Below are 18,826 nucleotides of genomic sequence, written 5' to 3' on the forward strand. Positions count from 1 at the left end.
TTTGGGAACACATTTTCTTCACCCTTACCTGCGTTCCTCGTGGCATAGATCAGTGTCCTGGCTGGTGAGTCTCTCATGCTGCGTGAATGCTTTACTGCTGTGGGATCTTTTGAGCCCCAGGTTTTCGTTTTTACGTTCAGAATCGTGCTGAAAATAACCCCACTGCCTCCGTAGTGTAGCGCAATGGTGACCGGGCTGCAGTGCAACGAAAACAGTAGCTAAAATTACATCGGTGTTACAAGTAAGTCACGTTTAAGCGGCCGTGAGGACCGCTGCCGCAGACGCTCCAAGGCCGGGGGTGCAGTTGTGCGCCCTCCGAATTACTCCAACTGCCCAAACCGAAGGGCAACCACCCCACCCACCCCCGATGGAAGAGGCTTTCGGGGTTGGAGAGGTGCCACGGACACGGGCGAACAAAGGCACAGGTTGTGAGCGGGGAGCGGGTGCGTTAAAACACTTCTTCAGGAACCGAGGCGTGCACAGACCCGGGGGGGCGGCCCGGGCCGCCGCCGTTGCTGCCGGGAGCCGGGCGGGAGGCGGGCGGACCGGCGGCACAGCCGGCCGTGCGTGGCGAAGGCGGAGCGGTGAGCGGCCGCCGCCGCTTCGGCTCCGCTTCCCGGCGGTGCCTGCGGCCCGGCTCCGCGCTGCCCCGGCGGGATCCCCCCCCTGCAGCTGCGGCGGCGGGGCTCGGCCGTCGGCGCCCTGCCCTGCCCCCCTCGCCCGCCCGGCCCAGATTTGGGGATGCTGAAACTTTTTTTCACGTTTCCGCAGTGTCACGATTTCCGCTTCCCTCCTTCAAAAAAAAAAAAAAAAAAAAAAAAAAAAACACCAACCAACCCCACACAAAACCACCACTCCCGCCGCCCGAGCCGCCAGCGCTCCCCGCCAGCCCGCGGCCGCCGGAGCCGCTCGCAGCCATGGAGGAGCCCGAGCCCGCGGGGGCCGCCGCGCCGCCGCCCGGGCTGCGCTCGCTCCTGCCCCCCCGGGAGTTCCTCTGCTCCCGCAAGGGGCAGCTCCTCCTCGCCGAGTCGGTAAGGGCAGGGGCAGACCCCCTGGGGACGGGGGGGGGACGGGGGCAGCCAAGGGCAGAGGTCCGGGTGAGGCTCCGGGGGTTCCCCCCCCCCCCGGGGTTGGGAGCCGGTGACCTCCGGAGACGGGGGCGGTGTGAATGGGAGCGGGCCCTCCCCGCTTCTCGGCTGAACGGGGGAACCTTCCCCGGTGCCGTCCGCCTGCGGCGTGGTGGCGGCCGAGGGAGGGCACAACGTGGGGCAACAGCCACAGCGACACGGGGGACACGGCGGCGGGTGAGTGCGGGCGGGGCGCCTTAGGAAACCGAACTGCCTGTCGCGTTAAAGCTTCCAGCGCCTTGAGAGCGTCCCCCTTCAGCAGGAACCCTGCTCGGTTACAGCGGGCTGTGACTGTGTTTTGACCCGTTGGCAGCGTGAATCCGGATCTGCATTATCTCCTAGTGCCGTCAGGGAGGCACGGTTCACAGGGGAGCTTGTCCCGAGTACGTCAAGAAAGAGCCAACTCCTCAGTCTGCGATGCGTGGCATTATATAGGGGACAGCGATGGCTCCGCTTTTGTCCTGAGTGCTCCGAAACCTGGGTTTGTCCCGGACCTTACAGGAGGACACGCTTCCTCGCTGCTATGGGTCCAGTTAGCTGGCTGTGAAAGTACCAAATAATAATCACTAGAAAGGAGCTTGGTGTGGTGATAGCAGCACTGCTGCCCTAGAAATACACCGTTGCTTTTGTTTAGGTCCAAGTTCTGAGATCTGGGCTGGTGGTAACTATAAGGCCTTTGATTTTTGGTGTAACACTTGCTGGTATTTTACTTGTAGAGGCTTAGAGCCTGACAGATAGAAACCGTACCCATGTGATAGGGAAAAAGAAAACTTACGCCCATAGGTAGCAGGTATTTGACAATCAAAAGTTAAGTTTTAAGAGGAAGTTAGTTGATTGAAAGTAGACCTTCAGCATCATTTATACTAGAAATAATGAGAAATTTAAACACTAAGTTCCCCGCAATTTTAGCAGGAGTTTTGACAATGGGTCATCAAATATCAGGATAGCCCAAACTAGTATTCAAGTATGTGGAGCGAGGTTAAGATGCATAAGGTGTCTCTGGCTACCCACCGTGGTAGCTCAGAGAAGAAAACGAGGAAATCAAGCAAGAGAAAGGGAAGGAACAGGCAGGAGGAGGCAGCACCGGCCCTTCTCTACCAGCCCTGTGAGTTTGTGAGGCTGCGGGCACTGCCCTGGGGCAGACAGCATGGGGAAGAGCCAGGAGATGCGAGGCCGGCTTTGAGAGGAAAAACCATTCATTTGGGAGATGAGGGTGGCTTCTGTGGTGGGGAACAGGGGCCTCGGGCTGGGTAGCAGCAGGCCACGGGCTGGATCGGCTCCACCAAAAAAGCTGTAAAAATTCCAGGTACCCCCCATCACTTATGGGGTGTCTATAGTTTACAAAACCACACGTTTAGAAGATACCAAAGCCGTGGTTTTGTTACATAGAATAACGTACACTAGAATTTCCTAAACAAGCTTACAGCCAGTAAATTACAACTTTCAGAGAGAGCCTGGCTTTTTAACATCTCCGAGTGATGACGTATTTGAGGAATACTGTTCTGGTCATGGGATGAGACTCACCCTTTTGTTGTCATAGAGAAGTACTGATTATGCCTCCTTGGAGTAATAAAAACTGCTCTGTCTTGACAAAACAGGGATTTATCCCTTGTAAGGCCACTCAGGGCTTCCCGAGGGTTTGGCCAGCTGAAAGCAGCTCTAAAATCCCATCTGCCGAAGCAAAGCTTTCTATGTGCTTCTTGCAGGCCAGCCCATGTGCTTAGGATGTCGTTTCCTGGCCGAGGGGAGACAGCAGTAGTTTCCCTCCAGTTGTCTCAGTTTTGCCAGAAGAAATCCTTGAAGACAACACAGGCCCCAGAATAAATCCAGTCTGTATACAATTAGAGAAATGCAGTGCCAAATGATTGAAGATGAGTCCAAGTTAAATCTTTCCTAGTTGAAATCTGTGTTTTATCTTTAGCTTTGTACTTCTCATCTTGAATGTTTGATTCTTCCTCTTTGACACAGTACTAGTGTGAGGCGGGGCTGGGTTCTGCATAAATGTATGCAAATAATATTCATGGATACAGACTTTGAATAGTGTCTTTTGTTTAGAAACAAAATGGGATTCTCATTATTGTTACCGAATATCTCTGTCACGTTATTATTTGGCAGCTTGGCAAGTCACGAGAAACGTGCTTTATTTCTCCATCTTTAAAGTCATGCAAATACTGGCAATCTCTGCAGGTACATCAGGGGTTCTCTGTCCAGCTGGAGGAAATGCCAAGTCATTTTTTTCAACATTCAAAAAGCAAACTACCATATACTGAAAAATATATTACCAAAGAAGCAATTTACAACCATATCTTGACTGGGGTAGACAGTTATACTTCTCTTCTTCAGACTATGGCAGAAAGGGAACTGGAGTTGGCTTCAGCAAATTCCCTTAGCCCAGTGACCGTGCTTGGCTTGTACTCGGTGGAAGTAACCTCATTAAAAAGTCTTGTTTCGCCCAGTAGAAGGGGCTGGCAAATGATCGGTTCAGCTGTTGTAAGTTATAGCGGACCGACTCAGTCTTTGTGAATTAAGACAGCTGCCACATTCACGCCAGCCCGTTCCCTTCGCTTGCACTGCTGGAGGCGGCTGGGAGCACTGGTGCCCGCGTTGCAGCTCAGGGCGTCCCAGGGAAGGTCACGCAGGCAGCTGCACCGGGAGCGTGGGAGCTCAGCGCTGCCAGCGAGGATTGCTTTGGTCAGACTGAAGGAAACTGCTATAGCCACTTATTTTTAAAAATAACATTTACACATATTTTCACATGAAGTGAGTATGGATCTTTACAACATTTGGGTGTAATGGTCATGTCAGCGTGTAAACTGCTCTGTGGGCTCTCAGGTCTGGGCATTCTGGTGCTTCCTCTAGAACAAGTTAGGCTGGTGATGAAGCTGGTTACTGCTAGAAGCTTAATTATAATCTCAAATTTTATTCAGAGAAGGAAGCTTCCACCCCCCATTCCTTTTCCTTTTGATCTTCTTGCCTTACTAATTTTTTATCCCACCTGGGAGAGCTACGCAGCCACAAAGCAGCAGTAGCATCAAGTACATATATAAGCTTTGCTGTCTCTGCTGATGCTATTTAATCTCATTCACTTGCTTGTCCACTTTCTAATCACCAGTCTTTATCTCCCAGGTTAATTTTTTTCCTCCTCCTTTTTTCCTTTCTGTTCTTTCCCCATACCATTATTTCTTCCATATATTTTAACACTGCTCATAAGCGCCTAATTTTTCCTAAATACTCAAGTTGCTGTCTTGAAGGTCAGCATCTCATCCACGCTCTTTTCCCCCCTTAAAAGAAGCATTTTTCAGTTCCCTCTCCCCCATGCTGGAACCATTTAACAGCCACTCTCATACCTGCCACCAGAGCTTGTCCAGACAAGATCCACATTTATACATTCTGCCGCTCACCCCAGGTACTTTAGTCAAGCTTTTGCGTTTGTCCTGGTGACTACTTTAATTGGCATCTCCTTAGTCCCCTGAAGCCAGTATGCAGTGGGACTACATATTTTTTTAGTAAAAATGTAATATGAATATGTAAGGTTGTCCTGTATAAGGTTGTGTCACCTTTGTGGTGACATAACAGATGCAGAAATCATTGTGCCTATTTTTCTCCTCTTTTCCTGTCTTCTGTTTTTTCAGTCTTCTCTGAACTGACCTTCATAACTGAAACTTCCAGCTGTTCTGTGTAAAGCCTCCTTCGAAGAAGACCCCTGGGCCTTTCTCTGGGTCTGTAGCCAGAGGGCAACCCTTGCAGCTAATTCTGGGTGAACCAAGAACTCCACCTCCATGACAAGTACGACGGAGATGAAGTACCTAAATAGCAGAGACCACCAAATGATCTACTTTCTCTCTCTGCCAATAAACAATAACAAAATGCACTCTTAACCAAAAGAGATCACCGCTAGCCACTTTTAAAACTGTTTAAGCAAACCTGTGCTTTTCCGTGGAGGGGAAATGAGGAGCAGGCATTTGACCGCACGGAGCAGCGAGCGGAGGGCACCAGGGCACGTGTAGCAGCGTGCAATGATGTCGGCTGCCTCCCCGGCATCCGCATGGTCCCCGACAGGCTGCAGTGGGTCTGTTCTCCCTGCACGGAGAAGACAAATGCCTTCGTGCTCTGCCATGACCTCAGCACTTCAGCAGTCCTCCCTCCTTTAAGGAGCCCACTGCTCTCTAACCATTGTGACTAATTATTTTTTATACCTTAAGTTGCAAGCTGGTTATATGATAAAGTATAACTTCATAATGCCTGGCCAGTTTAAGCAGCCCAGCAATATTAAATAATAATTACACAGGAGAAAATTACTTTTTGAAACAATACCAAAAAAGTTCCATTTTCTTTTTGAAAGTAATACGTAATGGTTCTTTCTCTTTTATGTACATTCCCATTCCCAAAAAAAAGGTGCTCAGTGGAAAATCAGGCTGCTTTTTTGCCAGGTTTTATAATCTTAACCACTGCCAGACTATGAAAGGATCCTGTTCTGTTGTTCACTGCACTAGAGCTTTCTGCATCCAAATATTCCTCCGCAGCTAAGCTGCCAACAATCACACTAACCTTCAACAGCAGCGCAGGAACAACTCCGACTCCTAGCTGCTATCAGTGCCGAGGATGTAATCCCAAGGGAAAAAGAAAGCCTCTGTGTAAATACAAATGGACAAAACTGATGAAACACTATTTTTCTTTCCCAGAAGCAGCAGTGCTTGCTGAGTCTGAAAGTGCCAGAAATGAACTTGCAACTGCATTGAACCTCACAGACTTCCTCTCTAGCTGTTTTTTTTTTTAGCATAGACACAGAGCTGTTAAAAAAATGACAAGATCCCATTGCTTGACCCTTCTCTGAAATCACTTTTAAAGATGCAGCTTCAGGAAAAAAGGTGCAGAACAAGTGTGATGTGCAGTGGATCATTTGACAGTCTTCAGAGGGGTGAGGCTATATTCTGACGGTTGCTTTTGAGTTTGTCATTTTTAGAGCAACTTTCAGTTTGCCAGATGTTTGTCTCAAAGACTTGAAGTCTGGAAGAGTAATTAAGCAGATGTTCATTATTTCTGGGTGCAGACTGGCACATCAACATTTGTATTGTGGGAGGAGAGCTATATTTTTAAAATTACAAAATATTTAGATGACATCAAATGCTTCAGTTAGCAGCACTGCAATTAAAAGGTCAGACAGGGTAACAAGATACCTACTCACTTTCATAATTCAGAAAAGACAGTAATGGATAGTATCCAGTATTGCTCAGGGAGTCCATGCACTCCACCTGTCAGAAGGGGAAATGAGCTCTAAACAAAGAAATGAGAAACATCATCAAAAGCTATCAGCTTTACGGGCTCTTGTATTACACAGGGCTGTCCCCAAGTTACTGAGTGGATCTGGCATTAAAATCTACATCAGGGCTGCGACGTAGCCACCAGGGAGACAAAAAGAAGAAAACCAAAGAACAAGCTGTCGCACCGTAGCTGTCACCTGACAGAGCCTTCAAGCACCAATTTCCTTTTGTTTCTCTTGCTCTTTCTAACATCTGCCTGCCTCCCCTTCTAGCACCTTCCAACCTTGCCTCAATGAAGGCTGTAGCATCTAAAAACGCTACCTTTCAAACCTTTTTTCTCAAAATCTAGTCCACTATTTTATAGGTGTGTATTTCATGTAAAGTCTTCCTTGGGCCTTTTCAGTCTCTGAATGCCTCCAAAATGAGGGATGGTGCTTAACTAGAGAGCAATTATCACACTTCACGTCAGATTTTTTCCCTTTTCCTATTATCATCAATAACCCATTGAAATCAAGGAACTTCTTGCAAATCACGGGTGTGTTGTTTGTTTTTTTTTTTAACATGGCCTTGACACGCACTTCCCCTGCACAGCGGGATGCTGACGAGTAGAGTCGGGAGCGCAGAGCTGGGACGGGCTGAACTCCAGCCCACTGCTCAAAGTGGTGGTGATGGCCAGAGTACAGTTACTGTCCCATCAGGGCTGAGGAACAGGCAGCAGGAGACTGCTGTGATCCTACCAATAACCGAGGGGTTTGTCTGAGCAAGTAACTGGCCTGTTAACTAGATTTTAAAATGGACAACTAATATTTCCCCAGATGCCAGCTTCTCCGGATCAGGCTGAATTAGAAAGCTGAAATGCTCAGACTGATCCTTTTGTCTCTTCAGCAGCTTACCTTGCACCCAGGCAGGAATCCCACCAGCAGCCTGGAGCAGAAGTCCTGTGGCGTGCTCTTGCCACAAAACAAGTTTCTGTTTGCATCCCGAGCCGCCTTACAGCAGGGTCTCGGGCACTGTACTGCGTTTCAGACCATGCGGACCTGCCCACGGCCGTCAGGGCGAGGCGAAGACAGCGGGAACCTTATGGTACACAAACTACCGTAAGGGTGATCTTAAGAGAACACAAAGGCTCTTCATTTCACCTAACAGTTAACGCTTCTGACAGAGGAACTTTTTCTCTGTATAAAGGCAGACAGAGCACAGGAGTTACTGTATCGAACAGAATCGAGATCAAAGTGATCTCTACTGTGCATCGTCAGCTTACCTATCTGAAATTTCCCTCTCTACCTCCCCTTGCTGCTGTAGCTGATGTATTATTTAACACTGCATTTAATCCTTTCATAAGAGATCTACCAAGTTTAGTTCAAGTCTAACGTTCTGCTGTTGAAAGGGGGTTGGCTGGTGGGACCTATCCTGAACACGTCTCCTCCCTGCTGCTGTTAGTCCCTGCATACTTCTCTGTCTCTGCGTGTCAGCTATCACACGCTTTCCTTTAGCCAGAAAAAGGAAGAGATCTTTTTGTTTTTAAACACCAGAACAACAAAGAAAAAAAGTCCTAGCTACATGGTGATTTCTTTTTAAACCAAGAAAACATGAAACCATGTCTAAATTATGTTCCACAAATGCGAGTGAAGCAGAATCACAAAGTTAAAGTCCAATTCTTTCTGTATTTATTCCATGGGGGTGGGAAGGGAATAGGCAGTGTGATAGGAAGGAGGAAGAAGTCCTCTCTCCTCTTAGTAGTTTTCAAGTTCTGTTACATCCACTTCTCTTCAAACAGTACTTACCACTTTTCATTCACAGAAATAAAATACCACATTAGGGATAAGATATATTGAATGAGTTCCCCCCACTATATGAAAACTCTAGAATAAAGTCTGCAAAGAGCCTATGTAAGCACTAAGCAAACAGTAATAGGATAAATACAAACAAATAGGGTAAATATTAACAGGTAGCAGGCCTTGATGCAGAATTGAACTCTATGTATTATACCAGATGGGTTTCTTACAACCCAATGAAATCAGAACAATGCGTAGGCATTTTAAGATAAATATAGTATCTTACTAAAAATGTCACATCCTCTCAAACTTCACCACCCAGTCCTAAAGGATCAAAACAATATAGTCCAGCTATTATCATCCTGGTCAAGAACAGACCGCTTTCCCCCAAAACCAGGCTTAGAAGAAAGGCTTGTTAATTAATTAAACTAAGAAATTATTTCAACAGGATTGAACTACTTAGTTGCCCCCTAAACCTAAATGGGCTCTTTTGATACATGTATTTGAGGGCTGACTGACCCCTCATAGGAGTAATTATTAATCAAAAATTAATTAGAGGAGCCTTATGATTCAAGTATAACAATGGGGTTTTTTGAGGTACAGGTGGTTCCCAGGAACACATGGTAGCAGCAAGCAAAGAAACCCATAGATCTGAAATTTAATGAGGCAAATGCCTTGATTGTCATGGTACAAACATTTATGCTTTTCAAGAAGCCACATCTGCCTTCAGATATGCCATCTGGGGGATGATAATACATCTATTTTCAGTATTATATGAGCGAAAATGTCAGTGTCCCAATTTAGAAGTTCAAAAAATCCTTGTAATCTAATGCTCAAACAGTACCTACTGCTATGTTGACCAAAAGCATCTCTAAGCATTGCTAAGGCAGAGATTTGTCTCCAAGAGGAAAGGCTGGATAAAGCAGCTCAGGTGTAAACTAGCACGTAGTACTCACACTTTGCAGAAAATGTTTTATTCGGTGTGCTACTTTTTTTTTTTATTTTAAGCTAATTTGAAGAAAACAGCAACCAGTTACCATGGGAGGCAGTAGAGCAGTAGGGCTGGAGCCCAACTCCCAGTACATCATTTGAAAATTTTATTAAGTTTTTCCATGGTTCCCTCACCTCCCGCTTTCATAAGTACAGTAGCTGAAAGTCCAGAAGTGTAGCACAGCACTTCGGTACTGTCTGGTTTAGGTGAAAATGCATTTTCTTCAGCCATTTTCCCATTGTGAAACTTTCTATTTTGAGCCATAAACTGTATCCTAAGGTATTTTAATTGAATAGAAAAACAAATGCCATTTTTATTATTTTATAGAGTTCGAAAACATCACGGAGATAAAACAAATCTATAGGAGTTATCTACCCTATTACTCTCTAAAACAGCTGTCTACACTGGAAAACTAGAACCAGAGACTTCCAGAAATGACAGAATAATTAATTCTCAGCTCTTTTCTATCCATCAGCAGCAGGCTTTTTTCTTTCAACTCTGAGAAGATTATAAATGCTGAGTTACTTTGGCTATCTGAGCAATGATTTGGGTTTCAAATGAGAACTGGCACAGTTGAAAGCTTAAAGCTCTGTTTGCTTGGCAATGCCCCACTCTATTTTCAGAATTATGTTGTCAGAACTGTTTACAATCCAGAGCAAATTACTGTCTCAGAGAGGTGCAAATCCACCGAGCTCTCCAGAAAGTCAATTTCGCACGCATTGAAATAAACACCATTACTTTAGATTTATTCCATGCTAAACAAGACAATTCATTTGGCCCAAGTAAAAAAAAAAAGTAAGCAGCAAGATATGCCATCACCAGCAGCACTGACAGGAATACGCAGGGAGAATAATGCTTCAAAGCTGCTCAGCTGCGTGAGGCTCTGCTATTCCTTGCGAATAACTACAGTTTTCCCTTTACTCTAGGTGCTGTCATTTATCATCTTTATCTGCTATATTGCATCTCTAGCTGCCTCTTTCATGATGGCACCACTCCTAGAGTTTCTGCTGGCACTGTTTCTTTTTTTTGCCTACGCCTCCAAAATTAATGAGAAGTTTAAAGGACTCTACTGGCCTTTGACGGTAAGTGAAATGTGCAATATAAAAACACAGATTTAACTCTACAGTATAACATGAGTAAAAGGGACTATATGGGAGTTTAGGCTGACTGTTAACAACTTCACCCCCTTATTAGAAACTTGTCTGTATTGCCTCTCATTCAAAAGATCCTAAAGCACTTCTTAAACTGCTATACTACGTACTACAGCTTTCTTGGTGCTGACACAAAGCATGATTTTATTAAAGCACAGAATTTATCCCCAATTCTGGGCAAGTGGCTTAGGGCTGGATCTTCAGAAGCAGGCAACATCAGCCTAAGTCTGACCACTGCTGGGGGCTCCTTAATATCGCCACCCTTACAAATGGGGAAACTGAAGGTGCTATATAGTAATGCATATCCTTTATGAAAATGTTTTAAAATTCTCAGGTAAGTGCTGTTGAGAAGCAGAGTCATACTCACGTGCAAACAAACTGACAGCTACTGCAACTCTTTGCCAGTAGATGCTCATTCTCACAAAGGAAACCACTGGCTATTCATTGGGGAGTTTTCAGGTTTGCAGTTGCAGGTGATTACTGCACACTGGCCACTGGATGTCTCTGTTGCTTCAACAATACATTGTAAAGGGAGCATTTGTCTAGCAGTACAAATACTTCCAAAAAAAACGCTAATCTAATCCGTCTGGGTTCTCTTTTGGTAAAGTCTAGCAATAGTGAGATTTGAATTAGAGCTCTCAATGTATAAAAATAGCATTAGCAAGGCCACTGGTGGATAAAACAATAGTGGTGACTTTGACTACAACAGTGTGCATGGGTTTCAGCCAGTAATCTCAGTTCCATTGTTTTCCCATTTTCTACATGCATCTGATCCCAGAACTAAGACAAAAAAAAAAGCACTTGTATGTTTGTTATGTCCATTACCATAATATACTCCAGCCGCAAAATGTAGATAACTGACCTTGTCCTGACTTCAGAAGAGTCAAGTTTCTTGTAGGATTTGTGCTTTGAGACAGTATCTTATCCATCTGTTCTGAAAAAGCAGAAGATCTAATTGTGAACAGAGGTCAAGATACCATTATTCCAGCTCACATGATTTACACGTACCCTGGGAATCACGGGTCTTTATTTAATATACAGTTCAGAGACACTGTTGCTCCAGCACATCACTGCTTGTATTATAGGGCACAGCCCCTGCCCTGCAGAGCTACAGTCTCGGGCACAAAAGCACATATTTCAGTGAGAGCAACGGGTACATTCACTGCAGGCTAGCCGTTGGAGTTACAAGTGTACATACTAAGTATAAATAATAGTTTTAAACACTAAACAAAGTGTTTAGTTCCTAAATGAGGAGCTTCTGCAGACAGGCCAACTTCTATATAGAAACAAGCACACGCCTGTTCCCCATGGGAACTGGTCTGCTCCTCCAGAGCCTTTGGTACCACAGGAGTTCTGCTTAAAGATGAGACTTTCTAAGGCATTTCAAACGATTCTTCCATTAGAGCCCTTGCTGCCTTCCAAGTTCAGCACCACAGTAAGATAGCCCTTCTTGGCCTGAAGAAAGGTCTGCCTGACATAAGCATGTTAGAAGTAGGATTTATACAGCATCTCTAAGAGCAGAAGCTTATGCCAAGATTCCGGTCATCTCTCATTTAAAAGTATTTCCCAGATGAGTAATTCATCCGCTACAAAATACCAGGCTGTAGTCACACTCCAGCATCAGGCAAGTCCACTGACACAACAACAAAGGCTTTTAGTGGTCACTTCTGAAATCATTTTTAGAGGAGTTTGTATGTTGGAATTACATGACTAACCTGAGAATGCAACATTGCTTATTTTACAGGATTTCTTGCGGTGCGTCACTGCTGCCATTATTTACTTTGCCATTTCAATTGCTGCTGTCTCAAAATACAACGACGGAGCATCTAAAGCAGCAGGAGTAAGTAGACATGAGCTTTCCACTTAAGTATTTTGGTGAACTGTGTATTGACGTACTTTAGAAACCATTCAATTTTGTCCCCATTGTGAGTAACAGAAGTTTCTTCAATTAACTGGCTGAAAATTAGATTTGCCTAAAGCAAGGAAGAAATGGTCAGTGATTTAGAAAACCAGGTTTTGAATCAATGAATAGTTTTTTCATCCTAACAGTGCTCTGCTCAGTGTTAACTGTACTACTTACAGAAGGCACCTACTCTGCTTTTAATTTCACCAGCTGTACAGGGAAGGTAAACTTCTCTGTTCCTGCAAAGAACATCAAGATCCTTGAATGGAGGGAATAATAATAAAAAAAGAAATCAAACCTGTAACTACTATGGACAGTCTAAATTAAGTAATTTCAACCTCCTCCCTCTACTGCTTAATTTTACTTGGATGAGTTGAAACAAAAGCAGTGTCATTTTACCCTCCAGTATATGGAGTGCCCAGGGGAGAGCCTTCGTCGTCAGCATTTTGTGTTCAGAAATAAGATACAGCCTCTCCATCTGCAACTTGACTCTAAGCATCAATAATGCATGCAACATAAATAAAAATTGCATAATAATTTTAAAAGATAGGGAAGAACAATACCCAGTAGTGTTAGCCAGCAACCCTTACCAAACCATCCCAAGTCATACGCAATTTCAAAACAAAGACCTTGTTTTAATCTTTATCACTCGGTTTAGACATGGAGCAATGCAAATAGCATTTACCCTAGCTTCTTGGACTGAAAAGCAGCCTATTCTTGCCACACTGCTGCTTCTTTGACATTAAATAGGTAACTCCAGAATCATTTTATCTCAATCTGGTTCACTCTGCAATAGACATGCAAGGCAAACCAGTAAAAAAATTATTTCCAGAGAAATTGAGGTGATTTCTTGGTGGCAAAGAGATGCCCTGGGATGGTGGAGGTGCAGGTTACATTCTGCTGTAGCTCCTAGCACAGGGCAATGCTGATGCTCAGAATGATGTAGCCTGGGGAAGGGCTACGGACACATCTGATAGAGCAACTGCAGGCATCACTACTCAGGCTCCCAAATTAGCTGTAGTTTAGTTGATGCCAATGGGTCATGAGACATTTCCCTTCCCTGTCTCTTTTGAAAGGCACAGGCCAAAAAAAAAAAAAAAAATCAAGCCTGAATTTTCTTTAAGAATTGCTCTTCTGTCAGTTAGGCTTATTCTGGTTTGTCACTGATGGACATGACCTGTTGTTAGAGAGAGTATTATTTGCCATTTTAGGTGTTTGGATTTATAGCCACGATAGTGTACGCCATTGATTTCTACATAACCTTCAATGACCTGGTTACTTTTCTCAAGCAAGGCAGTTCTGATTCCCCTGAGGGACGCACGTCAGAAGGTAGGTAAAATTCCCCCTTTTGGTTATACAAGCATGTAACATGAGATTTTCTTCTACATTTCACCCTTCACAGGGGAGCAAGAGCACTCACTCAGTAAGAACAGTTTCTATTCTTGGCTACCTTGGTTTTGTATGCCACAAATGCGGTGAATTATGAAGCTGCTTAGTCTTAAAATACAACAACTGGAATTTCAGTGATTTATAAAGATAACTAGCAAGCCAGGAATGTTAAGTTCCTCAGAGTTTTGCACCATCTAACTTTGAAAGGCCCCAAATCCAATTATAGAAATTATTGTGCAGCACAGACTTTTTTCCTCCCATCAAAATGTCTTCTTTTAAAAACAAACATCTACCTTTTTTTTTTATAACTTAGTAATTAACATCCATTAGTCCATAGTCTTTTATGTCTAATATTGTTTTTCTCTTTATCATCTCTTTATCATGGTTACCTCTTATTCAGGGTCAAGCTTTGACCATATGTGGGCAAACGGCCTTGAAATCTAAGGGCCACACAGCATAAAATTAACAAGATTATTATCAAATTTCTTTCTAATTTAGGAGGTACAGTCTACCTCAAATCAGACAGATCCACTTAGAAAAGGATAAAAAGAAGGATCTGCTCTTGGGAGTTCAAACCCATTTCAAGTCAAGTCAGGACACAGGTGGCTATTTTGCAGTACCCAGGAGTCCAAATTAGGCATCATGCCCCTGTGATACTACTCATTGCACCCACACAGATGAAAAAGACTGCTCCACACTTAAAATCAAACAATCCCCAAACCCCCCAAAACACCCCACACAAAACCAAAACCCTCAACAACAAGCACCCAAGACATGTACAGAATCCTGGCAGGTATATAGTAATGCTAACAGTCTTTTCTAGGTATTTTAGTAGACTGTTAAATGTTTTGCAAGCTTTACGACAAAAAGAGACAAAGAAAAGAATTAAAGGAACAGATCATAGGAAACAGACTGTTAAGACTAGAAACTGTTTATCCCCACAAATTGAACTGACCTCAGGAGAAGATAAGGTGACAAGGGTACAAAATTAGGCTAAAGATTAGATGGAGAGAGAAATATATAAACTTAAAAATGCACAGTCATGCAGCTTTGTGTTGACGATTTGACCGTGCCAGAAGGGCTTCGCACTGTTTTCCGGCACCAAATCACGTTCACACTGGGCTCTAGAGTGCTGAGGCTGGAAATCCTTCGCTTCCTTGCAAGCAGAGCCTCGAGCTTGGGCAAGATGTACCTCTATAGGCCTGTTGGGATTTCTTCACATCTTAAAGATTCTGGCTTTCAGCCACGTTCAACTGGCAGTGCATAACCGTGACCCACAGCAAACAGCAATATTCTAGTACAGGAAGCATGTCTTCAGCAGACTTCCTCTTGGTGGTCATGCTAGCAATAATATCTCTGCAACTTCTTTCATCTGAACTGTTATCTGCGTTGTAGTGGTCTAAGTGCCTCTCAGCAGCATTCCTCAAGTCCTTTGAAATGCCATTTAAAACTCCATCATATTAGTAAGAACTGTCATTTTACAAGCCTCTTCCTAAATATGCCACCTCCTTTGAAGTAAACACCTGCTGAAGAGCAGCCTATCTCTCCCAGCAAGAGCTAAAGCCAATTTCCAGTTTTCAATTTCGCTCTTGTTCCTTGTTTTAAATTTCAGATGAGGACTCCGATTCTGACTCAGACTGAAGAAGCGAACACCAACCAAGTGTGAAGGGAAGATGATCAAGCACTTTCCTCTCTGCTGAATGCACTGCCAATTGAAATATCTCCCTTGTTTCAGCCTCAGTGTCCTCTTTCCACCTCACTGTTTCTGGAATCACCAAAGCACCGACAGGGCAGTGATGTGGAAAAGGAGACTATTCCCAACGCCATTAGACAGTCCTTCAGAACTACGAATTTTACAGTAATTCAACCTACCACAGAGGTCAGTATCCAAACAACACATCTCAATTCTCTGTTGCCTCTCCTTACTCAGCACTGCAAAGTACTGAGGAAATGGGAACATAGTATTTTAAATGTGTAAGTGGAGCTTATAATATGCTTTCTTAATTCCAAATCTTTAACACTTATAGCTTTTATACTTCTTGCTGTGCCAAAGAAGAGAGGCTTGGAATGCCTCGAGTTTATTTGTATTTTTCTTGATTAACTAACAGTATTTCTTTATCTGAAGTCTGAATATTCCACTATCTCAAGCACTGAAGGCATAGATTATAGTTAACATGTTGGTTTCAATACATTTATATGTACTGCCTATCTGCAACAACAAAAAGTGACAACTGGAAATCTGCAGCAAGAACAAACCTCAAAGTATAACCATGCCACAGGGTAGCTGGCTCGTCAAACATTCGATATCACTTTTTTAAGCTGCTCGGATGGGGTCACATCCCATCGTCTACAATTTCACCACAGATACGAGGTAGAACAGATGAGGCATCGTCTTACCAGCCCCCTTCCTACCATTTGCGTGGAAGCCCTTGAATGTGTTTGCACATACAGGTAAGGCAGGCTTGCCAAATACCACGCAACAGTATCTGCCTATCAAAGCCTGCAAATACTTGTGTGCAAGATATCACTGTCTGATCTCATGCTCTGTGTTGCGAACACTGGTCCTCCCACGAGAAGCAGCCCTGGACTTAGTCCACTGGGTTCGCAAAACAGACAACTTGTTTCGTAAAACTCAGGATACCTGGGCCCCAGGAGGGCAATGCATCCTTCCCACTGTGAAAAGGCAAAAAACCCAACCTCCAAACTAAAGAATGTCTGCAGTGAAATTCATTTTCCAAGACCCCTTTTTTGAGGGTGGGAGAGTGTGTGTGTGTGTGTGTGTTTTGTTTTGGGTTGGTTTTTTTTTTTTTTCCCCTGGAAGAACATGATTTATCTCGTGGTCTAGTATTCTGGGGGAAAAGCCTTCCGAATTTACAAGAAGGTGTTTTCATGGGTAGCACAATCTACCTTGAAACATTTGTGTCTACCCATACACGCATACTGCTTGGAAAGAGCATGGCATGCTCCTTATATATGGCATCAGATAGGTCTATTTCAAAGAAACCTGTATACATTTAAAAAAAAAAATAAAGTACCAGAACAGGTGGCCTTAACAAAAAGTAATTAAAATGAGAGCAGATGGTACTAACAGAGTAAATGAAAAACAGGGATAAAACAATAAAGGCAGATTTCCTTTGGAAAAAAATTACCGCTTGGGTTCCAATTCCCTGCTAGCAGCTGGCTGCTAACAGGCACAAACACGGTACCTAACAGTGAGCAGGTGCTTGGGAAGGTGCTGGCCAGATTCAGAGTTGTCTAACAGGCAGCTCCTACATCTCCTGTTTCCAGACCACTGAGGGAATAAAAGCAAAACAAATGGTTGCTTCTAAATGTGACAAATCATCTTTGCTTTTATGAGAAAGAGCTCTTTGGACCTTTTCCTGTATGAAATTCCACATTTCTTTCTTCTCTGTTGTTGTATTTTACTGGCATGCACTGTGACGTCAGGGGACCTGGGCTTATTTTTATATTCAATTGTTTTGTATTTCTCTTTTTTTTTAATTAAAAAATGTACTGCATGTCACAGCTGGAAACTAGTACATGGTTAATATTTAGAAACTGTGCTGGATTAAACCTCTTTTAATAGAAGTGTTGGGTGTCTTTATTTTAAAACCTGGTCCTACTGCCTTGCCTCTGACTAGCGAGAGTAACCGTGTTTCAAGAAACTCCACCAGGCCGGGTGCCGTGCGCTGGGGAGGCGGACAAAAGCACAGAGCCAGCACTGGACACCACTCACTCATGCTTACATGTCTTGCAGGAGAAACTTCATCTTTAGTGCATAAGCATGAAAGAATTTAACCAAGAATTAGTTTTAGCATATTTAGTAGACATTAGAGATACAGTGCTATTACGTGGCAACTAGTAACATTATAAACAACAATCCCCTTCGGGTTTACCCTTCACAGACATGGTATAACCTAAATCTGCTAAGATTTTCTAGTAATTTTTTCACATTGGAATACTCCTAAAAATCAACAGAAGCAGCAGACAAAATTGCTCATTAGTTGCTTCAGGACTGCTTTAGCAAGCATGCAGTCAATTGCCCATCCAGAGAATTTAATTATTAGCATTCAAGTACTTGATTTATTTCTAAGCAGTCTGCTCCCAGGGTCAAGCACTTGTGTAAGATTCCAGCCTTTTATTTAAAAGATCTGTTCCCATGATTGAAATAAAATACATTTCTGTATTTTATGAATATAATTTCAGAAAAGATAATTAAATTAAAAATAATTACTTTAAATCCAATTCTGATGGGGGGGTTGTGAGAGACTGAAAGAGTTAATGTCTCAAACATTGTGGTGGGGCAAGTTCTGCTTAAAGACAAACCCTGCACAGCAAGGAACCAAGGTGAAAAGCCCATCAGCTCAGACATCAGCAACAGGAGGGGGAGGGCGTGCTGGAGGGTGCGCAGCTCCCTCTTCTGATAAGCTGTTCTGATACAAAGATCAAACAACGGCCAGGTCTGCAGGGAAGGAGAAGTTACTTCCCAAACAACCCCCAAGCCCAAAGGCTCACAGCCTGCTCATTAACCTGAGGAGTTCGGGTGCCCACCCCAAGGAGGGGCAAGGTTGGTAAAAGGACACAAACTGAAGCCCCGGGTGTGGAAGCCCACCAGGACTGGACCCCTCAGCTGACTGAACCAATGCTGGACCCAGGACCGGTGAAATCTTTCTCTCTTCCTTTTTCTCCATCGTCTTCTGTCTTTCCTTTTCCAAATCCCTACACCTCAGTCGTTTCAAGATAGAAACTGTTGACCAAGTCTGAGACTAAAAATGGATCCAGCTGCCCCTAGAACCTTCTCTGAGGAGGAGTCTGGAAAGCAAGGAGGTCTGCTCGGAACCTCCCGACTCAACGGGAGGGATCTCCTTATTCCCTGAATTGATGTATATGGTTACACGGTTTACAGAAGTAGTCTTATGCCAATTCCTGTTGTGAGTAACCCTGCCACCTACTACCACGCCTCCCCAGTTCCGTTTGCCTCTGTCATAAATAAAATCTTTAACTGATCATTTGGTGTCGTTTCACCTTAATTTAGCCCGGGACAATTTCGAATTAAACCCGACTCCCTGGTCTCTCCATTCTGGGTCATGACAGGGGGTGGGAGGCTGACTCAGTCTTTTGTTCATCTCCCACCAGCAATACTGCACTAAGCTCAGTCTGGTGTAGGGCCCAGAAAAAGTCTGCTTGTTTCTTTGGCTTTTGTTTGTTTGCTTGCTTGGTTTTCCTCAA

General features: G+C 44.0%; 1 protein-coding gene across 2 annotated transcripts; it reads left to right on the top strand.

Annotated features, from left to right (window-relative positions):
- The first annotated feature begins 201 nt into the window (after positions 1–201).
- Positions 202–18,238, top strand: CMTM3 (CKLF like MARVEL transmembrane domain containing 3). Of its 2 annotated transcripts, XM_075040004.1 has the most exons (5): positions 210–1,031; positions 10,081–10,236; positions 12,050–12,145; positions 13,420–13,537; positions 15,210–18,236. In XM_075040004.1, exons 1-5 carry the CDS (start codon positions 918–920, stop codon positions 15,236–15,238), a joined length of 513 nt encoding a protein of 170 aa, XP_074896105.1. In that variant the 5' UTR covers positions 210–917; the 3' UTR covers positions 15,239–18,236. The 2 variants fall into 2 exon arrangements, with proteins under 2 accessions (XP_074896106.1, XP_074896105.1); XM_075040005.1 differs by lacking the exon at positions 13,420–13,537 and having other exon boundaries at positions 202–1,031; positions 15,210–18,238.
- Positions 18,239–18,826: the final 588 nt, after the last annotated feature.

Source organism: Buteo buteo, chromosome 11 (genome assembly GCF_964188355.1).
Source record: "Buteo buteo chromosome 11, bButBut1.hap1.1, whole genome shotgun sequence".
In the NCBI taxonomy this organism is placed as follows: domain Eukaryota; kingdom Metazoa; phylum Chordata; class Aves; order Accipitriformes; family Accipitridae; genus Buteo; species Buteo buteo.